A 26,688-nucleotide genomic window follows, 5' to 3' on the forward strand; every position below is an offset into this window, starting at 1 on the left:
AAGATCACAAAATATAAAATCAATTATAATGAAAATACAAAGAAAGCTATTCATTGAAATGAGTGTACTGGAACATTTTTATTACTTAAGCAGGTGTAGATTTACAGTTGACATGTTCACTTTTGTACATACTTGACTTGTCATTTGTCTTAGTGTCTTCTTTAAATCTCGTCTTTTGTCTTTTAACTTTGTGTGAAAACGTGGTAAATCTTCTGGTGAAGCAGATTGTAATTTCAGGATACCAGCCGGTTGTTTTTCAAGATGCCTCACAACTACCTGATGAGATATTTCTGTTAATGATTTTGTTACTCAGCTCACTTTAAAATATATTAAGAATATTTTATAATAATGTTTACTCTGAAAACAATCACTACATACACATATTCATCCCATTTTTCACATGTGTGTACACTCCTATTTATTTCTGAATTCCCTGAAAGAAACAGAAGGTTCTATACTCCTGCCTAATCACTGTCACATTCTTTAGCAACGGTCAAGCCCTTTCTATGTACTGCCCACGATAAGGTTGCAATGCTCAACAACCCACTGAATTCTCAATCAGAAATGGTTATGCAAGTCTCACTGGTGGTGGTGAATTCTACAGAGGTACCCCTCTTATTAGAGGCTCAAATTAACCCCCAAATTCTCACATCTTCAAACCTTTGCTGAAATAATTCCAATATACTTCCATGAGGAATAAGAGAGACCCTGGGTAACCTGCTCTCCACCTCAGTGCCTGTCCTCAGCTCCTAGAAATCTCACTGGCCCTCACACCACTCCTGCTCTACATAAATCCTGCCACCTCATTAGTCTGGAAATGGGGGTTCAGTGCCAAATTAATGAACTGTAGATGGCTACGATTATCTTTGTACTGAAAGGCTATTTCAGATAAGCAATTGGGCCTTGAAATGAAGAAAACTACGAGCAAGTTTTATCATGGATATATGCAATAAATTACAGATTACATCCACTGTTTTTGCTGCAGTTCATCACATTTGTCCCAACCTATGATAATGACAAACACACTTTTTTAAAGAGGTGGAGAGGTCATGAATAAAGAAAAAAATATCAGGACAGTTATTTTCAGATTTAAGTTGATTGGCATGACTAAAAATAAACTTACAAACTAGAAAGATATAAAAATATAGTGAAGAAAATCTATTAAAAAACACAGCACCTACATTTCAGTTCAGCTGGAAAATCTGGAATGAACTGTCAAAGTAATTAACTCAGTTGAAACTAGGTATGAGCATTTCCATTTATCTGCTTCATTGTGGTTTTAAAGTATGGCAACATGAAGACATTAAAATTGTTATTCCATGATGGGATGTAGCTCATTGGTAGAGTGTGTGTTTTAGCATGGGCAGAGCTCTGGATTCAATTAACATCACCAAAATTAGACATTGTTTCAGCATTATTGAGACAGTATTACTAATGCCATCATATACATCTACTAAGTCTGTGTCTCAGTCTCTCAAATCTTTATAAGAAACACAATTTCTTAAATTGAGGAATCTGTCATGTCCAAGTTTGAAAATTTCCTCCTTTTCAAATATTAAAATCCATTTTATCTAAGTTTTTTTGTGTGTTTATTTGGCATATGACTACCTAAGTTACTTTAAAATATACACATAGCATGTAAGAATTAGAGCAGGGAGTTGGAAGATGTATCAGTTCAAACACAGATCATTTATTTGTGCTGGGAATGAGGTGTAAGTTATATTTGCTGGAACTCAGGTTGTACTTCTGTGTTGATAACAGAAAACACATTTATAATATATAGATTTTTATATTCATCAAGATTCAACATTTAGCCATAAGCAAATATCAGTTCAAGTATTCCTTCCAAGACCCTTTATACTTACTACTTCTTTCTCCTTTCCATATTGATCCAATTGTTCTTTTAAATGATTAGTTTCACTGGTTAATTCCATATATTCATTTTCCAGAATGAGATAATGTTTGTCATTCTGAGCTTGAATTCTTTTTATAATATCCTGAAATTGGGTTTGGATATTAATAATTTCATCCTTTTTATCATTAGCTTTGTTCTTATAGTCATGCAATTGGTCTTTAAGCAATGTAGTTTCACTCTGTAGTTTAGACACCTGCTCTCTAGAAGCTTCCTGCTTTCAGAGGTGTGCATTCCTTTTTCTCTGTTCATTTTGATGCCCGTGTTCCATCCCCTTCAGTTGGCACTGTCTTTGTTTCAGGTGTCTGTTTACCTGTTGTGTAGCCAAAGTCATGACTCTGAGAGTACCTCTTGTCTTATGCAGCTCGTTTTCTAGGTCACTAGTTTGTATTTCAGACTTTGGAGCCTTTTGGGAAGGAATCTCACTAATAACTTCTAGGTTAATTACATCAATATTCTTTTCTTCCTGTGAACTAAAGTCTTTATCTCTGGCTCTCTGGAAAGCAAGTTCTAGATTTCTTTTTGGAGTTGGACTTTCACCCTGATGGTGTGGAGCAGCACTAGGTCTGGCAGGATGCGATATGACTTTTGTTTCTGGTCTTTCTGTGCTCTGTTTTTCACTCTTTACTGTGCAGTTTTGCAGTGTACTCTCAGCTTTCCAAATATACAACTGTTCATTATCCTGGAATGTTTTTGTAAGTGTTTTCTCATTCAGTTTGACTGTATTTGGAAGGTCAACAACCTTTTCTGTTAAAATTTCAGTATTCTTAAGGCACTTCTTTTCCTGGTTCTGATATTTTATTGGGTCCATTCCCAGGCTCCTCATAGAGATTTCATCCTTTGTCTTGTGATATTTATGCAATGGCTTGTTGTCTGACTCATCTCTAGTAGGAATCTAAGTAAAAGCAAAGAGAGACATTTTGCTACAATTCAATAAAATGACATTTTATAATTTCCTCTAAATTAAAGAATAACCTGTATATTTATATGGTGAAAGGGTTTCAATAGATACTCCACTGAAGAAAAATTAGATGTAAACTTCTGAGCTTATAGAAACATAAATTCCCAAAAGTTCAAAAAGTTAATCCAAGAAAATGGATCTATGAGAGTAAAAGGAAATTTCAATTTAAAGAATGTCAGAATTGCCAGGTGCAATGGCACATGCCTATAATCCTAGTGGCTCAGGAGGAGCCAGGAGGATCACAGGTTCAAAGCCAGCCTCAGCAATTTAGTGAGACCATGACTCATTCATTAAAAAATAAATGGCTGGGGATGCATCTCAGTGGTTCAGCACTCCGGTTCCAAAAAAAAAAAAAAAAAAAAAAAGTAAGGATTGAAAAATTCTGAATTACAGCAGACTGATAGAATAGAGTAACTGAACAGTTTGCCAATGTTAAAAAAAAAAAAAACTTTGCAGAACAGAAGACAGAGACACAGAACCACATATATAATCTCATTCTAGAAAAGACATCATAAACATGCAAAGGAGAAAAGATAAGTTCTTCAACAAATAGTGCTAGGAAAACTGAAAACCCATATTTAGTACGAGAAATTTAACCTCTATTTCTCACCCCACACAAAACACAAAGTGGATCAAGGACCTAGACATTAGGCAAGAGACCCTAGGCCTATTAGAATGTGAACAGAGAGCCTACAGAGGACTGGGGGGGGGTGTTTGTCAGTGACACCTCAGATAGAGCATTAATCTCCAAAACAAACAACTCAAAAAAACTTAACACCCAAAACCACAAAACAGAACAAATAATCCAATCAATAAATGGACCAAAGAACTGAGCAGGCACTTCAAAGAAAAAGACATGAACACAGTAAACAAATAAATGAAAAGAAGTTCAACATCTCTAGCAATTAGAGAAGTGCAAATTAAAACTATACTGAGATTGCAATTTCACTCCAGTCAGAAAGCCAATGGTACAAGTAAAATGTGGCATATATACATAATGAATTTTACTCATCAATAAAAGAGAATAAAATCATGGCATTTGCAGGTAAATGGATGGTACTGGAGAAGATAATGCTAAATGAAGTTAGCCAATCCCCAAAAAACAAATGCTGAATGTTTTCTGATCTAAGGAGGCTGACTTACAGTGGGGTAGGGAGGGGGAGCATGGGAGGAATACATGAGTTCTAGATAGGGCAGAGGGGTGGAAGGGAAAGGGCGGGGGCAGGGGGTTAGCAAGGATGGTGGAATGTGGACATCATCATCATCATCCAAAGTACATGTATGAAGACACAAATTGGTGCCAACATACTTTACATACAACCAGAGATATGAAAAAATGTGCTGTATATGTGTAATAAGAATTGTAATGCATTCCACTGTCATTTATTTTTTTTTAAATCAATAATAAAAAAAGAATGCAAGTTAACAAAAAATGTTGGTGAGGATGTGGGAAAGAGTTTCACTCAAACATTGCTGATAGGACTGCACAGGAAAGCAGCATAGAGATTCCTCAGAAAACCTGGATGAAACCATCATTTGACCCAGTTATTCTGCTCCTTGGTGTAAACCCAAAGGATACTACAGTGACATGGCCACATCAATACTTACAGCAGCTATTCACAAAAGGTAAGCTATGGAACCAACCTAGGTGCCCTTTAACACATGGATAAAGAAAATGTGTCATATATACACAATGGAGTCAGCAATGAAGAATAATAAAACTATGGCATTTGCCAGTAAATGGATGAAACTGGAGACTATCCTGCTAAGTGAAGTAAGCCAGTCCCCCAAATCCAAAGCTTAATATTTTCCTTAATCTGTGGATGCTAACACAGATAGGGGTGGAGGAGGGAAGAACAGAAGTTCATTGAATTAGATAAAAGAGAAGAACAGGCTGGGAGGGGATGAGAAAGATGATACAGTGAACCTGACATCACTTTTCAATGTTCACATATGAATACACGACCAGCCAAACTCCACATCATTTTCAACCACAGGAATGGGATCCTAGTTAGAATAAATTATATGCCATGTATGTATAATATGTCAAAACACCTCTACTGTCATGCATACCTAAAACAAAAAATAATAATTCACTGTTTTTTATGTTGATATAACTTATAGAATTTTATTCTCTACACTTTAAACAGTTAAAAATTGCAAATATTTTATTATGTACCTACCTGTTGGGGTGGCTTCACTGGCAAATAAAAGAACATTTAACTTTAAGAAGAATAAGTTTTCAGTCTGACAGCTCAAGCATTTGACCAGCCTAGTACCAGCCTTAGCTCTACATGTACTCAGACACACAAGAGATCCCCAAGTTCTTTTCCTGAAAGTATTTCTCCCTTATTATATTTCTAACATTTTGGAGCAAAGTATGAGAATTGCCATCTACTGATAAATGACATATCCAGGAATAGCACTAACCACATGTATGTATACCAATGAACAATGTATCACAATTCTGAAAAGGAGGGCGAGGCTAAAGACATAGGCAAGTTGCAAGATTTTTCTCCAAGTATTTTGCCTCTGCTCCTAGTGCCCATCCACAAAGCCAGTTATTTCTTTCCTGTGAATGGATAAACACCAAAGAAGGCTTGTGTTTCAAAATACAAATGACAAATAAGGCAAAATGTGCAAGGCTCTGCTCAGAAAATCCTGAGATTGCTACTCAGCAGCATTTGTTTCATCTCAGTGAGGTTTGATACATAAGTCAGTATAAGAAAGGGGAAATAAACTAACTTTATTGATCAGGAACAAATACTTACCAGTAACTTATTCTAAGAGCATATTATGGTATGCCATTGTTTCCAAAGGTGTTTTGCACTGAAATAAGAAATTACTTGGAGCAAAGTGTTTCTCTTCTCAAGAATGAGGAAATGATATACAAAATCAGGGTCCTCACTGGCCACACTTTTCCTCCTTACTTAACAGTGGGAGCAATAACACACATTAACACACCAAGGGAGTGAAGACACTACCCAAAAGTAAAACATCTACTATTAGAAGTAAGGGTTTTGATATCATAGAGAAATCATCTATTCCTGTGGAAAATATTAAAAGGCCTTTCTCTTGATGAGGCTACTCTCAAAGCCGTCATGGTACTGCTGCAGAGAAATAGAGTTGACTTAAGAACATTACTGAATTCAGTAGGACAAAAAATGCCACCCTCATCCCCAAAATATGTACATTATGGTTATGTATATATGGATTTAAAACCCTGTATACTTTTCCATGATAATTACTGTTTAAAATGTTACACACACACACACACACACACACACTTGAAAACAATAGAGAAAAATAACTCAGGAAACGTATCCTTTTGGCACATATCCATCTCTTTTTGTTTGCAAAGATGTTTTACTGAAATTCCATATTGTAAATTCTGGCATTCTGTAATCATGAAAGTTGTCTGTAGGTTTCATTTTGTTCTGCTAAAATCTGCAAGTTCACTTCAGCAAGGTTTTGACCACATATCAGCATGTAGTGGAAAGTCTAAACACTTAATTAAAGAGTGGTACCTTCAAAAAAAAAATAAAACCTCAAGAGTAGGTTTACTCTTTTATTTATTTATGCATAAATGACTTACATTTCAACTGCACAAATGACAGATAAATGTCAGAGTGAAAACATTTCTTAAATATAGGTAGAGATGTAACTGTGAAAGACTTTAAAAAATGTATTTAAGTAGTTTTATAGCTATTTATTCTGTATCTTAACATAAAAAGCCCTAAATTGGCATTTATATCAGTGATCAAAGTCAACTTCTTCTTTCAGTAAACAGATGCTAAGATTTGCAGTAACTGATTTTGCCATAGATGCCATCATTTAATTTTAGAGTCAGATAACACTGTGTTTTAAACCCAAAGAGCAGTTCCTACCCCACATACAAATGCTTTGGGAGACCACAGATTGCTTATCGACGGATGACCTGGAAGTCTGTATTTCCTGGCATTGTGGGCGATGTCTGAAGTGTGTGGAAGTACACACACATGATGACTACATGTGGGTGAATCTGCCCAACAGCACATTCCTCAGACCACATTGCCACCATTAAGTGAAACATGGCCACATACATTAAGTTAAAGGGATTTTATAAATCATACAGAGGAGATAAAGAATTTGAAACTCTACTGAAGGGTCATTTACCTGATCAAAATGATTTCTTGCAGTCCTCAATTTCATACCCAATGTATCGACAGAGATTTCAGCTTGCTTTCTCACTTTATCTTCTTTGTTATATTCTGCTTCTTTTTCTTTTAACTTGTCCTTATTTTTTTCACGTAAAAGTTCATCATTTCTTCTCTTTGCCTCTTCCTTCAAGGCATACCTGGAGTTAAATATGGTTATCTTTAAATTAATTTTTGCCAGAAATGAAAAAAAGTCTTTTTATGTTCTGGCTCTTTGTATGCTAATTTAAAATCCTAATAAAAATTCTATGTTCTCTGAAGCTTTTCTTTTCTAGCTTCACATTTTTAATTTCTCCTTCATTCTTGTCTAAAACATACATAACTGAAAGGCATAATAGAAGACTATTTTATTATTTGGTAAGTTTTTGTTACTAGTAATCATTTTAGATACTACAGAAAAGGAATTTTGAAATAATTTGGTAAGCTGACCAGTTCAAAATGATCTTTTTTTGCACTATCAAAGATCCTCCCCAGTTAAAAAGATAATTTCAAGTCAAATAAGTTTTAAAGACTTATGAGTATGGTAATAATATGATTTCATCTTTATATGTTATAAAATATGTCAGGTATACCTAAAATTGACTTACAGTATAGCAGTGTATTTAGAAATTCTTCTTTAAACATATATGTTTTGTATTACTGTAACCCAAAACTGGGATAAGAAATCTAATACCTGTTTTTACACTTATTTCTGTTTCTTTTATAGCAACATTTTCAACTTACCTTGTTGGTCATTATGTATTTTACAAACAAGTTAAAATCCCCTTTGGAACAAGAGAGAACCTAATATTTAATCCAATTATAAAGATTAATGTCCTTCAACAGATGAATGGATAAAGAAAATATACACAATGAAATATTAGCCATAACAAGAATGACTTTATGTCAACATGTACTCCACTATCATGAACACTTAAGAATAAAAAAAAGTTCTTTCAATATAGAAATCTGAACAAATGTGATTTATAAATGAGAGTAAATTTAACTACATTTATTTTTAATGAATGTTAATGTAAAAACTGTACCTGAGGGTCTAGCTCAGCACTAGCACATCACACTAGTCACACAAAACCCTGGATTTGATCCCAGGCATGAGAAGAAAAACTACAAATGTATAAAAACATGTTTTAGGGCAGTGTAGAAAACCTCATTGGTGGAATACAAACTTTCTTGAGCAATTTAGAAATCCTGATCAAATATCTTTTTAAAATTTCCCTACTTTCTATATTAAATTTTTTAAAAAATAAACAAATGTAGAATCTAATTTTTTCTCTCCTTTTCTTTTGTTCTCACCCCCACCTTTGGCACCAGGAATTGAACCCACAGAAGCGACATCCCTAATCTTTTTCTTTTTTTAATTTTCAGACAGGGTCACACTGATTTGCTTACGACCTTGCTAAGTTGCTGAGGCTGGCTTTGAACTTTTGATCCTCCTTCCTCTGCCTCCCAGGCTGCTGGGATTATAGGCATGTACCATGGCACCTTGAGTGTAAAATGATTTTCTCTAAATACTATTTCTTGAAACATTAATTGTAATAAAATAGTTAAAAATATAAACAAATAACACCAAATTCTGTTAGTTAAATAAATAGAGTTCTAGCAGAAGGGTTTCCATATAGCCATTAAAATTGTGACAGGGAAGAATATGCATTTAATTTTTAGAAGTAATCACATTTAACAATATGTTATCTAGTTTGTAAGAAATTTGAATTTTATTCAAATTTTCTCCCTTGCAAAATGCCAACAGACAAAGATTTTTCCTTCTTATTTCAACTGGAATAAAGGAAAGGGTTCCACCCCTACTTTGAATCTAGGATATGATACCTCAAATCATGGAGTTGTTGTTTCAGTTCTGTATTTTCCTGCTGAAACTCTGATAGCCCCTTTTTCACCTCAAAATTCTCATTTTCTAGTTGTGCATTTCTTTTTAAATGTAGTGAACACTGTAAGCAGTGATGGTTTTTAGGTTTTATTTTTCTTTGAAATCGCAGAACATCTTTCTGGGTTTTCAACAAAATAACAGAATCTGTAACAAAGAAAAGAAAGTAGAAGCACAATATGTGAGTGATTTTCATATATGAATGCTGTATATTTCACATACATTATTCATACCAATGTGTCCCGACAACATGTGACATGTTTTGCTGTTTCTGCAGAAGAAGCAGAAGAGACCAGACCCTTCTTCAGCTTAAAGTCTAATGGAGAAGACAGACACATGAAAACCATTATAAATGATAAATTCAGAGAGATGATATAAGATAAAACAATCGAGACCAAAAAACACAAAATGCATTCATACACAGGTAATGTTCATAATGGAAACTCCCATATTGCCTCAAAACACTGATTACCCTGGTCTTTTCCATCTGGCACGTGTCTGAAATCTCTCTGCCTCCACGGCTTCTTTTCATTTACTCGCTGTGTTCTCTCTCTCTCTGCCCTTCTCAGTGTTTATCACCCTTTCCCTTCTGCACTGCATGATTTCCAACTCCCCTGTGACTGTGTGTGTCTTGTAGAGAAACTAAGAGGGACACCCTCAGTGTAACCTGTGGCTGGACTCTGGATCTTAAGAGAGACAACTCATTATCTTTCTGGCTTTCTCAATTCTACCTGTTTACTAGGTTCATTTCTCCAAGTATTAGAGTAAGCAGCGCTCATGTTAGATATCGATATTCCACCCCCAGAACTGTTTAGAGTGTGTTGTTCTTACCACGATCATGTCCGTCTGCTTTCTCTTTTGCTCTATGTTGTTTCTCACCAGATGAGAGAGAAACCTGCATCTGCGGATGAGCCTCAGAGAATATCTGCAAAATGAATGACCCCAATGAGTTGTATGAAGATTTTGTGACCATTCGTTTAGACACCACCCAATTTTTGGTCTAAAATGTAGACAAGTCCAGACTGAACAGTCATCCTTTCCACAGGGCAACCTAGCATTTGTGATCCAGATAAACCTGAACTCTATTCTTCCTATGGCTCTGGATTAGATAAAAGCAGGGCAGAGTTCACAGAAAAGGCATCCCCTGACATAACACTAACACAGGTGTACACACCCCAAAGAAGGGGAGGAACAAAATTCATTGTAACTCTTTCTCCTTCCCATTCCCCTTCACATGTAAGAGGGTTTTTCAACTCTTATTTAAAAGGATTTTTGAGGAATACTCTTGATATTACATGGGATTTCACATTATAAATGCTAGACTGACAAAGTTTTCATTTTAAAATACGAGACTTAGGTGTTCAGTTGGGGATCTGACACTTGGATCAGACCCCTGCCCAAGGACCCACACGTGCAGGCCACGTGACATACATCTAGATGCATGCTACCTAATATTGCCCTGGGAACGCTGGCAATGTCAGAAAACATGGTGAGATGGCATCTCCAAATTCCATCATTCCCCTGTTGCTGCATCCAAATATATTTCTTTAACACACACTAAAGACATTTTGATCAAATACTCAACATATGGACCGATTTTCTGCATGCATGAGAAACTAAAAGGAAAGGTCACCACAGAAAAAAAATCGTTCAACGTGGAGCAAATGACAAGAGATTTTCACCAGGTTGTTTAGTGTTTGGCAACCATCACCCTTCGGTAGGAATGTATCCAGTGGCCATCACACTTACACCATTCATGGTACAGGTCCTTATTCCTCAGTCTCATGTTTCATCTCAATGTTTTTCCTTTTCAAGGCGCTTTCTCACGTGGAAGGATCAGTGGCATTTAGACACCTTTTACCTCCATCACAAAATAAAGTTTAGCTCTAAGTTGACAGGATTTCTAGTGCTATTTTCAGATTCTAACCACTTAAGGGGATTTTTAGAAGAAGACTACTTCAAAAGTATTTTCACCTGGCCTCCTTTATTCTTCAACAAGGAAAACAAGAGGAAACCCGGAATAAAGGAGTTGCATGTTGACATACCTGTGGCTGGCTATGTTGAGTGTCACCAGAACTCTCATGCTCTTCCTCTGAGGTCACATCAGAATGGGTCCTTGCTGACAAGTGAATACATTTACTCACAGTCCTTAGGACTGAGTTAGATAAGTGAATGTCGATCTAAGTAGAAAGTGGTAACTGTAACACCAGTACAACTAAATGTTCCCAAATACGCTTTCCAAGTAAGTTGAATGTCAGGTGAGAAACTCCTGGTTTCCATGTTGCACGGTTTTCCTTTCCTTGTGTTTGCACCTTGGGTTGGACCAGGCACTTGTGCAATCTTGTCAACTACTCTACACTTAGTTCTATCCCTCGGCCATTTTAGTTGGCAACCGGGGTCCTCTGCTGACTGGACTGAACACAGCCATTCTTCAGCCTCTGACTTACAAGCAGCTGTGGATAAGATGTGCCTGTCCATCTGCACCCAACCAACAATGACTTCTTCATGGAGTACTGTTCCTGATCCAAATCATCAACACACAACAGGACACCAGGTTCAATGCACAGCACATCTCCAAGATTCATCTGCTCAAGATCAATGTGATTTGTTCAGAAACAAACTTGAACTTCCACATGAAAGAAGGGCTGAATGTGGGAAAACGATGGCTGCATTCTAAGCTGCGCCATTGCGTGGAGGCCCAAGAAGTGGATGAAGAGGTTCTCAGCAAGGTGAGTGGAAGAGGGGTTCATTCAAATTTCACACTGGACACTCAGAAGGGCTTATGGATTCAGAAAGCTGTGTACCACAAACAAAGACAGCCCACAACCTTAAGGCCAACACCAGAGCAGATCTTTCTCAGACCAAGGGAGGGAGAGGAGAGGAAGCTGCATTCTAAGTTGGGCCTTGGTGTGTCTTTCTAAGAAGAAAACCAGGATCAAAAATGCTGCCTGAGCTGGTCTGACCACAAGGCTGCTCTCTGCACTGGTGCTGAAAAGCCTGCTCTTCTCTCCATGGGTGAGGGGAGTGCTGAGGCTGTAGCCGTCCTTGGAGAAGACCACCACAGTGGATCAGTTCATAAAAACAGCACACACTGACACACACACACACACACAGAAACACAACAACAGGATCATGGCAGTGGCAGTGCCTATCAAGGGACTTCAGCTGTGCCTCCTGAAACATGAGAGAAACTGGTGCAGATTGGACTATACCCATGAGACTTGGGTTGGAAGGGCGATGGGAAACCTGTGTGTCTGGCAGTGAGCAGCACCAGGACCCGAGCAGGCAGAGAAAAGGTCCCAGAGGCAGTGGTTTTTCTGGAAAGAGGTGCAGAGAGAGGAGAGAAGCCAGAGGCAAGTGGCCAGGAAGCAGGAGATGGTGAGAGATGAAACGTTGCAGGCCCACACAGAGGAAGGTGTAGAAATGGGTCTGCATTGTCTCAGGATAGAGGGATGGTGAGGACTGATGCAGAGCACAGGGAAGGAGGGACAGGCATAAGGACTCAGTGAGGCACAGCTCCTGTTAGGAAAGATTTCTAGGAAGTTTGAGAAGGCAGGACTTTCACATTCTGAGCAGAGGCTCAGGTGACATTTGCACAGTAGCTAGATCTCCCCCAAAGGCTGGAAACAGGGAGAATGGAAACAGGATCAGAGATCCATGAGAAAGCCCCAGTATGAAATGGAGGGGAAGCAGTTCAGAATGGAGGGATGTTCCCAGGAAGACGGAGGAGAGATCATGTGCTGAGATGACTGCCAGACATTGGGGCACATCCTCCCACCTCCTTGGGACAACGACCTTACACGTGGGAAGGCTGCTAGCATTTCAGTTGTTTTCACACAGAGTTTCCTGGAACGTTGTAGTGCAACTTACCTGATCTGACTGTCTCTGCTTCTGCCTTCCCTGGTCCTGGACATGGGTCGGGCTCCTTTACTGTGATGGGGCGCTCAGCGTGCTTGGAAAGAAGAGAGGACATTAAGAGTGTGCACCTCCCCACTGAAAAGGGAACCATTCAGCATCAATGTAGAGCTTTAATTACCTTCGTGCTAGCAGAGGCATCCCGAGATGCTGAAACACAAAGGGACACACTGTCAACACATGTGAAGAGCACAACACAACTCAGACCTTCCTGGAGTCTCCACATAGAGCTGAGGTGCATGGCTTTGCTCTGCTCAACAGCATGCTACCTGCTGGGTTTCCACGCTGGCTGGTTCTGGCCAACAACAGTCACGTGACTGAAAGCTACTAAAGGAGCTTTGTGAATAGGTTTCCTGGAACATGCACTTTGTTTCACAAAACTAAGGTCATGTGTCTGATGATCATAAATAAAACAGAAAGGGGACCTATGCCAATGCCAAGGTGCAGATTGATGGGGAGCTCAGTGACCTCCCATGGCAGCCGACAAGAGGGGCCCTGAGAGATTCAATGGCTAAGCCCAAGTAAAAAAAAAAAAAAAAAAAAAAAAAAAAAAAAACAGCCAAAGTACATATCTCACTAGAAACCTGTGAGAAGGTTTAATCCCTAGGATTTTATGTTTCCTCCATTTGTCCTTCCATTTTGGTTCAGGAAGGCCAAAGCTATGCCCAGACTCCAGGGGAAGGTCAGGTTCATTTCTCCACAAAGTGAAACATGTGAAGTAGTGAGCTGAGATTCATACTTTGACAGCAATCACTAGGACACCTTGGTTTGTTTCTCATACCCCTGTGGGATGCTGGTTCCTCTCGTGCATCCTCTTCTCCTGTATTCTCTGATGTAACCAGACTAGACTTTGGTGATCCCCTCGAGTGAGAACAGATAGACCTCACATCTAAGAAATAAAGTTTGATCAGTGTAAACAACTGAGACATGGTGATCCAAAGGGCCAAGGTGAAATGAAGGTCACAGCTTTATCAGATATCAGTAATCATTCATCACACACTCCCACACCCACCCATATATGACCCAGAGTATGGATGTTTGAAGAATAACTCTATAAAAATTTCTGTTTCCAAAGAAGTTTTGATCTGTAACTTGCTCATTTCTTAAGCATATTTGTGCAAAGCCTGGCTTTCCACAAAATGAGAATTACTTTTCCAATGATGAGGATTTAGCTCAGTAGAAGGAATTTCCAGAACACCCAGTGCCATTTCATTTTCAGGGAGGGAGGGAGGGAGGGAGGGAAGGAGGGAGGGAGAGAGAGAGAGAGAGAGCGAGAGAGAGAGAGAGAGAGAAAAGGACTAGCTGTCTTTAAAAATAATCCATGATTCTGAAATGTCATTTTACTCCTTAGAATGACTCCACTTGACCCACAGGCAGAAGTGTGTCTGGTGGGAACTGAGAGGGGACAGTCATGGCTGCAATTTCTCCCAACTCTACCAGCCCCTCCTGGATGAGATGATGGACGGGTAACAGAGTCTCATATATTTTTGAAGCTAGATATACTGATAGCCCCTGAATTCCTGCTCTCAGTTTCCCCATCATTTCTCCAAGATTACACAGCTAACTTCCTTTGTTCATTCCCCATTTCTCTGTCCCTGGGACTTTTCAAAACAACATCTCAACCTGTGGTCTTGATTTTCTCCAACTGACATTCTGTCTATGGGTTGTCCCCACTCCTCCTTATTCCCCAATTTAGGGAGTAGACCTAAGAAATATAAATCCTGTATGTGAGTCCCTCCCCCTTGCAAGAGACAAGATCAGAAAGAAAAGAAGATGCATGCAATCCCTTGATCACACTCATGCTCCAGTGGCTCTGCAGCTAGCTGTGCTAAAGGGAAATCCTTCCTGACCCCTCTACAGCGTGGCCTGCAGATCCTGGTGACTGGCATCAGCTCCACCCTAAGGAGCGCAGATGCACAGACCAGCTCAGTCAGAATGTGCATTTCCTACATGGTCCCCAACAGAGGATCTATTAGACTTGGAGAGTCTGGGTCTCTACTTAGTCTGCTGCTCATTTCCTGCCTCATGTGCCTTCCAAGAACAGTCAGGTTTCCTCCAGATGGTGGTCCCCAACCTGGGGGTGAGAAGAGTCCTTTCTCCTTCACTTACTCACTGTCTCTCGCTCTGCCTTTCTCAATGTTTCTTCCCCCTTCTCCTGTCCAGATTCTCCAAAGTAGGGGTCAGACACTTAGGGATTTGGGCATAACCATTTGCACACCATTCCACTCCCCAACCCACTATCTCTGCCCTCTGTGCATCGTCCCAGGTAAGCAGCAAGAAACTCTATGATATTCTTTCATATAAACGTGTAACGTCACACATGGTTTCATGAGCATTTCAGTTTCAAAACCCTGTCTATCTGCTTGATCAGTTCTCCACATGTGAGTTCTTTTTAATGACAACTAAGACAGGAGTGAGTGGTGAGAAAACGTATTCACACCTTGAGGCACGTGCATAACTGGAAACTCCCATGTTCTTTCCACACTTTAAATACACTGGTCTTTTCCATCTGGCACGTGACTGAAATTTCTCTGCCTCCACGGCTTCTTTTCCTTCATTTACTTGCTGTGTTCTCTCTCTGCCTTTCTCAGTGTTTATCACCCTTGCCCTCTCCACTGCATGACTTCCAACTCCCCTGTGATCTGTGCGTGTCTTTAGAGAAACTAAGAGGGACACCCCACTATAACTGGGGCAGGATTTGGGGCCTTGAGAGAATGAACTGATTATATTTCTGGCTTTCTCAATTCTACTTGTTTACTGGGTTCATTTCTCCAAGACTAGAGTAACCAGCGCTCATGTTAGAAATCGATATTCCATCCCCAGAACTGTGTGGACTGTGTCCTTCTTACCACGGTCATGTCCATCTGTTTCCTCCTTTGCTCTATGTTGTTTCTCTCCAGATGAGTGAGAAAGCTGCATCTGCAAAATGAATGACCCCAGTGAGTTGCATGAAGATTTTGTGACCACACTTTTAGGCATTACCCAATTTTTGGTCTAACTAAAATGCAGACGCGTCCAGACTGAACAGTCATCCTTTCCACAGGGCAACCTAGAATTTGCGATCCAGATAAATTTGAACTCTTCTCTTCCTATGGCTCAGGATTTCATAAAATCAGGACAGAGGCCCCAGAAAAGGCATCCCCTGACATCACACTAACAGAGGTGTACACACCCCAAAGGACAGGAGAAACAAAATTCATTGTAACTCTTTCTCCTTCCCATTCCCCTTCACATATCAGAGGGTTTTTCCAGTCTTACTTAAAAAGAGTTTTGAGGAATATGTTTTGATATTATGTGGTATAAAACATGGTTAATTCTAAATTGATCAAGTTTATGTTTTAAAATATGAGACTTAGGTGTTCGTCTGGGGTTCTGATACTGGGGTCAGAACCTGCCCAAGGACCCACACATACAGGCCAAGTGATATACATCTAGATGCATGCTACCTAAACCTCGTCCTGGGAATGCTGGCAATGTGAGAAAACATGGTGAGATGGCATCTCCAAATTCCATCATTCCCCTGTTGCTGCATCCAAATACATTTCTTTAACACACACTAAAGATATTTGATCAAAATAATCAATATATGGACCAATTTTCTGCATGCATGAGAAACGAAATGGAAAGGTCAACACAAATAAAAATCGTTCAGCTTGGAACAAATAACGAGTGATTTTCTCCAGGATGTTGAGCATTTGGCAACCATCACCCTTCTGTAGGAATGCATTCAGTGGCCATCACACTTACACCATTCATGGTCCAGGTACATTTTCATCTGAATGTTTTCCTTTTCTAGAACCTTTCTCACGTGGAAGGACCAGTGGCATTTAGACACCTTTTACCTCCATCACAAAATAAAGTTCAGCTGTAAGTTGACATGATTTCTAATGCTATTTTCCAATTCAAACCAGTCAAAGGGGTTCTTAGAAGTTAAGCCATAGATTATGATGCCTAAATGCTAAAGACTACTTCAAAAGTAATTCCACCTGGCCTCCTTTAGTTCTTCAACAAGAAAAACAAGAGGAAACCAGGAATAAACGATTTGCATGTTGACATACCTGTGGCTGGCTATGTTGAGTGTCATCAGAACTTTCATGCTCTTCCTCTGAGGTCACATCAGAATGGGTCTCTGCTGACAAGTGAATACATTTACTCACAGTCCTTAGGACTGAGTTAGATAAGTGAATGTCGATCTAAGTAGAAAGTGGTAACTGTAACACCAGTACAACTAAATGTTCCCAAATACAATTTCCAAGTAAGTTGAATGTTAGGTGAGGAACTCCTGGTTTCCATGTTGCACAGTTTTCCTTTCCTTGTGTTTGCACCTTGGGTTGGACCAGGCACTTGTGCAATCTTGTCAACTACTCTACACTTAGTTCTATCCCTTGGCCATTTTAGTTGGCAACCGGGGTCCTCTGCTGACTGGACTGAATACAGCCATTCTTCAGCCTCTGACTTACAAGCAGCTGTGGATAAGATGTGCCTGTCCATCTGCACCCAACCAACAATGACTTCTTCATGGAGTACTTTTCCTGATCCAAATCATCAACACACAACAGGACACCAGGTTCAATGCACAGCACATCTCCAAGATTCATCTGCTCAAGATCAATGTGATTTGTTCAGAAACAAACCTGAACTTCCACATGAAAGGAGGGCTGAATGTGGGAAAACCATGGTCTAGAGCAAGCTGCATTCTAAGATGTGCCACGTCGTGGAGCCCCAAGAAGTGGGTCAAGAGCTTCTCAGCAAGGTGAGTGGAAGAGGGGTTCATTCAAATTTCACACTGGACACTCAGAAGGGCTTATGGATTCAGAAAGCTGTGTACCACAAACAAAGACAGCCCACAACCTGCAGGCCAACACCAGAGCAGATCTGGCTCTGATCAAGGGAGGGAGAGGAGAGGAAGCTGCATTCTAAGTTGGGCCATGGTATGTGTTGCTAAGAAGAAACCCAGGATCAAAAATGATCCCTGAGCTGGTCTGACCACAAGGCTGCTCTCTGCACTGGTGCTGAAAAGCCTGCTCTTCTCTCCATGGGTGAGGGGAGTGCAAGGCAGTAGCTGTCCTCGGGGAAGAGCAGCACAGTGGTTTCTTTGGTCACTTCATGAAAACAGCGCGCACACACGCACACACACACACACTCACTCACTCACACACTCACTCACACATGCAAAAAGAAACACAACAACAGGATCATGGCAGTGCCTATCAAGGGACTTCAGCTGTGCATCCTAAAATATGAGAGAAACTGATGCAGATGAGTCTATACCCATGAGACTCATGGTTTGGAAGGGCGATGGCGAACCTGTGTGTCTGGCAGTGAGTGGCACCAGGACCCGAGCAGACAGAGAAAAGGTACCAAAGATGGTAGTTTTTCAGGAAAGAGGTGCAGAGAGAGGTGAGAGGTGAGTAGCCAGGAAGCAGGAGACGGTGAGAGCATGAAAGCTGCAGGCCCACACAGAGGAAGGTGTAAAATGGGTCTGCATTGTCTCAGGATAGAGGGATGGTGAGGACTGATGCAGAGCACAGGGAAGGAGGGACAGGCATAAGGACTCAGTGAGGCACAGCTCCTGTTAGGAAAGATTTCTAGGAAGTTTGAGAAGGCAGGCCTTTCACATTCTGAGCAGAGGCTCAGGTGACATTTGCACAGTAGCTAGATCTCCCCAAAGGCTGGAAAAAGGGAGAATGGAAACAGGATCAGAGATTCATGAGAAAGCCCCAGTATGAAATGGAGGGGAAGCAGTTCAGAATGGAGGGATGTTCCCAGGAAGACGGAGGAGAGATCATGTGCTGAGATGACTGCCAGACATTGGGTCACATCCTCCCACCTCCTTGGGACAACGACCTTACACGTGGGAAGGCTGCTAGCATTTCAGTTGTTTTCACACAGTGTCCCCTGGAATGTTGTAGTGCAACTTACCTGATCTGTCTCTGCTTCTGCCTTCCCTGGTCCTGGACATGAGTTGGGCTCCTTTACTGTGACGGGGGGCTCAGCGTGCTTGGAAAGAAGAGAGGACATAAAGAGTGTGCACCTCCCCCCTGCAAAGGGAACCATTCAGCATCAATGTAGAGCTTTAATTACCTTCGTGCAAGCAGAGGTGTCCCAAGATGCTGAAACACAAAGGGACACACTGTCAAGACAAGTGAAGAGCACAACACAACTCATACCTTCCTGGATTCTGCACATAGAGCTGAGGTGCATGGTTTTGCTCTGCTCAACAGCATGCTACCTGCAGGGTTTCCACGCTGGCTGGTTCTGGCCAACAACAGTCACGTGACTGAAAGCTACTAAAGGAGCTTTGTGAATAGGTTTCCTGGAACATGCACTTTGTTTCACAAAACTAAGGTCATGTGTCCGATGATCATAAATAAAACAGAAAGGGGACCTATGCCAATGCCAAGGTGCAGATTGATGGGGAGCTCAGTGATCTCCCATGGCAGCTGCCAAGAGGGGCCCTGAGAGATTCAATGGCAAGGCCCAAGTAAAAACAGAAAAAAAAAACCAGCCAAATTACTTATCTCACTAGAAACCTGTTGGAAGGGTTTGATTCCTAGGATTTTTACATTTCCTCCATTTTTCCTTCCATTTTTTTAAAGAGAGAGAGAGAGAGAGAGAGAGAGAGAGAGAGAGAGAGAGAGATAATTTTTAATATTTATTTTTTAGTTTTCGGCAGACACAACATCTTTGTTTGTATGTGGTGCTGAGGATTGAACCTGGGCCGCACGCATGCCAGGTGAGCGCGCTACCTCTTGAACTACATCCCCAGCCCTATCCTTCCATTTTGGTTCAGGAAGGCCAAAGCTGTATCCAGTCTCCAGGGGAAGGTCAGGTTCATTTCTCCACAAAGCAAGACATGTGAAGTATTGAGCTGAGATACATATTTTGACAGGAATCGCTAGGACACCTATAGTTTGTTTCTCTTACCCCTGTGAGACATTGGTTCCTCTTGTGCATCCTCTTCTCCTGTATTCTCTGGTGTAACCGGACTAGACTTTCGTGATCCTCTCGAGTGAGAACAGATAGATCCCACATCTAAGAAATAAAGTTTGACCAGTGTAAACAACTGAGACATGGTGATCCAAAGGGCCAATGTGAAATGGAAGGTCACAGCTATATCATATATCAGCAATCATTCAATATACACGCTAACACACCTACAGACAAACACACTCTCTCACACACCATATATGACTCAGAGTTTCTGTTTGAAGAATAAGTCTATAAAAATTTCTACATACAACTGAGTTCTGTTCTCTGTAAGTCGTTCATTTCTTAAGTGTATTTGTGAAAGGCCTGGCTTTATAAAAAATTAGAATTACTTTTCGAAGGACAACTAACAGTGAAATTCAAGAATCCCCAGGCCCATGCTTTCATTTTTAGGAACCAGGAAGAGAGAAAAGAGAAAGAGAGAGAAAGAGTCGGGGGGGAGGGAGGTGAGTGTGTGTGTCTTTAAAAACAACCAAAGATTCTGAAATGTCATTTTGCTTCTTAGAATAACTCCATTGGACCCACAGCCAGCAGCGTGTCTGGTAGGAACTGAGAGGAGATGGTCATGGTCTGCAATTTGTCCCAACTCTACCAGCCCCTCCTGGTTCAGATGATGGACGGGTAACAGAGTCTCACATATTTTGGAAGCTACATATACTGATAGCACCTCAATTGCCTGCTCTCAGTTTCCCCATCATTCCCTCCAAGATTACACAGATAACTTCATTCATTCCCCATTTCTCTGTCCTGGGACTTTTTAAAAGAACATCTCAACCTGTGGTCTTGATTTTCTCCAACTGACATTCTGTCTATGGGTTGTCCCCACTCCTCCTTATTCCCCAATTTAGTGAGGAGACCTAAGAAATATAAATCCTGTACGTGAGTCCCTCCCCCTTGCAAAGACAAGATCAGAAAGAAAAGAAGATGTATGCAATCCCTTGATCACACTCATGCTCCAGTGGCTCTGCAGCTAGCTGTGCTAAAGGGAAATCCTTCCTGACCCCTCTACAGCATGGCCTGCAGATCCTGGTGACTGGCATCAGCTCCACCCTAAGGAGCGCAGATGCACAGACCAGCTCAGTCAGAATGTGCATTTCCTACAGGGTCCCCAACAGAAGATCTATTAGACTTAGAGAGTCTGGGTCTCTACTTAGTCTGCTGCTCATTTCCTGCCTCATGTGCCTTCCAAGAACAGTCAGGTTTCCTCCAGATGGTGGTCCCCAACCTGGGGGTGAGAAGAGTCCTTTCTCCTTCACTTACTCACTGTCTCTCTCTCTGCCTTTCTCAATGTTTCTTCCCCCTTCTCCTGTCCAGATTCTCCAAAGTAGGGGTTAGAAACCCATGGATTTGGGCATCTACACACCATTCCATTCCCCATCCTGCTATCTCTGCCCTCTGTGCATTGTCCCAGGTAAGCAGCAAGAAACTATGATATTCTTTTTTTTTAAGAGAGAGACAGACAGAGAGAGAGAGAGAGAGAGAGAGAGAGAGAGAGAGAATTTTTAATATTTATTTTTTAGTTCTCAGCGGACACAACATCTTTGTTGGTATGTGGTGCTGAGGATCGAACCCGGGCCGCACGCATGCCAGGCGAGCGCACTACCACTTGAGCCACATCTCCAGCCCCTATGATATTCTTTTATGTAAACATACAACATCACACATGGTTTCAAGAACATTTCAATTTCAAAACCAAACCAAACTAAAAAAAGACCTGTCCTTCTTCATGATCAGTTCTCCACATGTGACTTCCTTTTTAATGACAACTAAGACAGGAGTGAGTGGTGAGAAAACGTATTCACACCTTGAGGCACGTGCATAACTGCAAACTCCCATGTTCTTTCCACACTTTAAATACACTGGTCTTTTCCATCTGGCACATGACTGAAATTTCTCTGCCTCCACGGCTTCTTTTCCTTCATTTACTCACTGTGTTCTCTCTCTCTCTCTCTCTCTCTCTCTCTCTCTGCCCTTCTCAGTGTTTATCACCCTTGCCCTTTCCACTGCATGACTTCCAACTCCCCTGTGATCTGTGTGTGTCTTTAGAGAAACTAAGAGGGACACCCCACTATAACTGGGGCAGAATTTGGGGCCTTGAGAAAATGAACTGATTATCTTTCTGGCTTTCTCAATTCTACTTGTTTACTGGGTTCATTTCTCCAAGACTAGAGTAACCAGCGCTCATGTTAGAAATCAATATTCCATCCCCAGAACTGTGTGGACTATGTCCTTCTTACCACGGTCATGTCCATCTGTTTCCTCCTTTGCTCTATGTTGTTTCTCACCAGATGAGTGAGAAAGCTGCATCTGTCGATGAGCCTCAGAAAATATCTGCAAAATGAATGATCCCAGTGAGTTGCATGAAGATTTCGTGACCACTCTTTTAGGCATTACCCAATTTTTGGTCTAATTAAAATGCAGATGCGTCCAGACTGAACAGTCATCCTTTCCACAGGGCAACATAGCATTCGCGATCCAGATAAACCTGAACTCTTCTCTTTAATGGCTCTGAATTGGGTAAAAGCAGGACGGAGGTCACAGGAAAGGCATCCCCTGACATCACACTAACAGAGGTATACATACCCCAAAGAAGAGGAGGAACAAATCATTGTTAGTCGTTCTCCTTCACATTCCCCATCAAATGTAAGAAGGTTTTCAAGTCTTACATGAAAAGAGTTTTAAGGAATACGCTTGTTATTATGTGAGATTACATATTGTAAATGCTGCACTGACAAAGTTTTCATTTGGAAATATGTGACTTAGATGTTCATTTGGGGATCTGACACTAGGATCAGATCCCTGCTAAGGACCCACATGTGCAGGCCAAGTGACATACATCTAGATGTATGCTACCTAAAATTCGCCTTGGAAATGCTGGCAATGTGAGAAAACATGGTAAGACAGTATCTCCAAATTCCATCATTCCCCCATGCTGCATCCAAATACATTTAACACACAGTAAAGATGTTTTGATCAAAATAGTCAACATATTGGCCGATTTTCTGCATGCATGAGAATCGAAATGGAAAGGCTATCACAGAATAAAAATCATTCCACTTGGAGCGAATGACAAGTGATTTGCTACAGAATGTTGAGCCTTTGCTGATGATCACCCTTCTGCATGTATGCATTCAGCGACCATCACATTTACACCATTCATGGTCTGGGTACTTATTCCTCAGTGTGTTTCACCTCAATGTTTTCCCTTTCAAACACCTTTCTCACGTGAAAGAACAAGCGGCATTTAGAAACATTTGCCTCCATCACTAAATAAAGTTTAGCTCTAAGTAGACATGATTTCTAATGCTATTTTCAAATTGTTGTTACATGTTAAGCCATAAATTATGATGCCTAAACCCCTAAAGATTACTTCAAAAGTATTTTCACCTGGACTCCTTTATTCTTCAACAAGGAAAACAAGAGGAAACCAGGAATAAACGATTTGCATGTTGACATACCTGTGGCTGGCTATGTTGAGTGTCATCAGAACTTTCATTCTCTTTCTCTGAGGTCACATCAGAATGGGTCTCTGCTGACAAGTGAATACATTTACTCACAGTCCTTAGGACTGAGTTAGATAAGTGAATGTCGATCTAAGTAGAAAGCGGTAACTGTAACACCAATACAACTAAATGTTCCCAAATACAATTTCCAAGTAAGTTGAATGTTAGGTGAGGAACTCCTGGTTTCCATGTTGCACAGTTTTCCTTTCCTTGTGTTTGCACCTTGGGTTGGACCAGGCACTTGTGCAATCTTGTCAACTACTCTACACTTAGTTCTATCCCTTGGCCATTTTAGTTGGCAACCGGGGTCCTCTGCTGACTGGACTGAATACAGCCATTCTTCAGCCTCTGACTTACAAGCAGCTGTGGATAAGATGTGCCTGTCCATCTGCACCCAACCAACAATGACTTCTTCATGGAGTACTGTTCCTGATCCAAATCATCAACACACAACAGGACACCAGGTTCAATGCACAGCACATCTCCAAGATTCATCTGCTCAAGGTCAATGTGATTTGTTCAGAAACAAACCTGAACTTCCACATGAAGGAAGGGCTGAGTGTGGGAAAACCATGGTCTAGAGCAAGCTGCATTCTAAGCTGCACCATTGCATGGAGCCCCAAGAAGTGGGTCAAGAGCTTCTCAGCAAGGTGAGTGGAAGAGGGGTTTTATTCAAATTTCACACTGGACACTCAGAAGGGCTTATGGATTCAGAAAGTTGTGTACCACAAACAAACAAAGCCCATAACCTGCAGGCCAACACCAGAGCAGATCTGCCTCTGACCAAAGGAGGGAGAGGAGAGGAAGCTGCATTCTAAGTTGGGCCTTGGTGTGTCTTTCTAAGAAGAAACCCAGGATCAAAAATGCTGCCTGAGCTGGTCTGACCACAAGGCTGCTCTCTGCACTGGTGCTGAAAAGCCTGCTCTTCTCTCCATGGGTGAGGGGAGTGCTGAGGCTGTAGCCGTCCTTGGAGAAGACCACCACAGTGGATCAGTTCATGAAAACAGCACACACACACACTGACACACACACACACACACACAAAGAAACACAACAACAGGTTCATGGCAGTGCCTATCAAGGGACTTCAGCTGTTCATCCGAAAATATGAGAGAAACTGATACAGATGAGTCTATACCCATGAGACTCAGGTTGGAAGGGTGATGGGGAACCTGTGTGTCTGGCAGTGAGCAGCACCAGGACCCGAGCAGGCAGAGAAAAGGTACCAGAGACGGTGGTTTTTCTGGAAGGAGGTGCAGACAGAGGAGAGTAGCCAGGAAGCAGGAGACAGTGAGAGCATGAAAGCTGCAGGCCCACACAGAGGAAGGTGTGAAATGGGTCTGCATTGTCTCAGGATAGAGGGATGGTGAGGACTGATGCAGAGCACAGGGAAGGAGGGACAGGCATAAGGACTCAGTGAGGCACAGCTCCTGTTAGGAAAGATTTCTAGGAAGTTTGAGAAGGCAGGCCTTTCACATTCTGAGCAGAGGCTCAGGTGACATTTGCACAGTAGCTAGATCTCCCCAAAGGCTGGAAACAGGGAGAATGGAAACAGCATCAGAGATCCATGAGAAAGCCCCAGTATGAAATGGAGGGGAAGCAGTTCAGAATGGAGGGATGTTCCCAGGAAGACGGAGGAGAGATCATGTGCTGAGATGACTGCCAGACATTGGGGGCACATCCTCCCACCTCCTTGGGACAACAACCTTACACGTGGGAAGGCTGCTAGCATTTCAGTTGTTTTCACACAGAGTTCCCTGGAACGTTGTAGTGCAAACTTACCTGATCTGACTGTCTCTGCTTCTGCCTTCCCTGGTCCTGGACATGGGTCGGGCTCCTTTACTGTGATGGGGGGCTCAGCGTGCTTGGAAAGAAGAGAGGACATAAAGAGTGTGCACCTCCCCACTGCAAAGGGAACCATTCAGCATCAATGTAGAGCTTTAATTACCTTCGTGCAAGCAGAGGTGTCCCAAGATGCTGAAACACAAAGGGACACACTGTTAATCCAGGTGAAGAGGACCACACAACTCAGACCTTCCTCCACATAGAGCTGAGGTGCATGGTTTCACTCTGCTCAACAGTACGCTATCTGCTGAGTTTCCACGCTGGCTGGTTCTGGCCAAACATCAATTATGTGACTCAAAGCTAATAGAGGAGCTTCGTGAATAGGTTTTCTGAAACATGCAGTTTCTTTCACAAAACTGAGATTATGTGTCAAACAGGCATAAATAGGACAGAAAAGGGTACCTATACCAATGCCAAGGTGCAGACTGATGGGGAGCTCAGCAATCTCCCATGGCAGCCACGAAGAGGGACCCTGAGAGATTCAATGGCAAAGCCCAAGTAAAAACAGAAAAAAATCCCAGCCAAAGGGCTGGGTTTGTGGCTCAGTGACTGAGTGCTTGCCTTGTACATGTGAGGCTCTGGGTTTGATTCTCAGCACCACATAAAAAGAAAGAAACAAACAAACCAACCAACCCATTCCTCCCCCGCCAAAAAAAAAACAAACAAACAAAAAAAAAAACAACCATTCAAAGTACATATCTTACTAGAAACCTGTCATTTCTCATCAAAGCAAGACATGTGAAGTAGTTAGCTGAGATACTTTGACAGGGACACTAGGACACCTATGGTTTGTTTCTCATACCCCTGTAGGATGCTGGTTCCTCTTGTGCATCCTCTTCTCCTGTATTCTCTGGCATAACCGGATTAGACTTTTGTGATCCCCTCGAGTGAGAACAGATAGACCCCATATCTAAGAAATAAGGTTTGTTCGGTGTAAACGATTGAGACATGGCAATCCAAAGGACCAAGTTGAAATTGGAAGGTCACAACTTTATCAATAATCATTCATCTCTCTCTCTCTCTCACACACACACACACACACACAAAAACAAACACCCATATATGACCCAGATTTTGGACGCTTGAAGAACAAATTATATAAAAAATTCCGTTTACAAATGAGTTTTGTTCTGAGGAACTTAGGAGCACCCTAAGCTCGTGGGAAGGGTGCTCCTGCTGGTACCCAGATTCTGTCTCCTGCCTGCTGGGTGACCTTCTCTTCCTCTGTGTCCCTCTGCTCACCCCCTGGCCCTCACAGGTCTTCCTCCTCAGCCCCTCCCCACGCTCCTTGTCCCCTCCTGCCCAGCTTGCCTGACCCTTCACTTCTCACCCAGGTCCTTGGCACTGATGGACCGGGGCCTCCTGGCCTTGTCTGAGGTGGTCCTGGGGCCAGGTCGGGTCTGGTGTGGACAGAAGGGCCCTGCGCTGCACTGGGGGGGTCTTTCCCAGTTGTCAGGCGGCAGTGGTGGTGCAGGTAGAGACCCCAT

The 26,688-nt window shown here is 41.6% G+C and overlaps 1 protein-coding gene across 1 annotated transcript; it reads right to left on the reverse strand.

Annotated features, from left to right (window-relative positions):
* Positions 1–2,132: 2,132 nt before the first annotated feature.
* On the reverse strand, positions 2,133–26,688 carry LOC308640649 (ankyrin repeat domain-containing protein 26-like; the record flags this gene model as incomplete). Its single annotated transcript, XM_081312459.1, has 14 exons — positions 2,133–2,807; positions 7,029–7,209; positions 8,894–9,095; positions 9,780–9,873; positions 10,994–11,067; positions 12,819–12,900; positions 18,948–18,976; positions 19,791–19,898; positions 22,091–22,184; positions 23,312–23,385; positions 25,139–25,220; positions 25,305–25,333; positions 26,004–26,111; positions 26,532–26,688. The coding sequence occupies 14 exons, from the start codon at positions 26,686–26,688 to the stop codon at positions 2,133–2,135; spliced, it is 1,989 nt and encodes a 662-aa protein (XP_081168585.1).

The sequence above is a fragment of the Spermophilus citellus genome (genome assembly GCF_964194105.1).
Source record: "Spermophilus citellus genome assembly, contig: SCAFFOLD_255, whole genome shotgun sequence".
In the NCBI taxonomy this organism is placed as follows: Eukaryota; Metazoa; Chordata; class Mammalia; order Rodentia; family Sciuridae; genus Spermophilus; species Spermophilus citellus.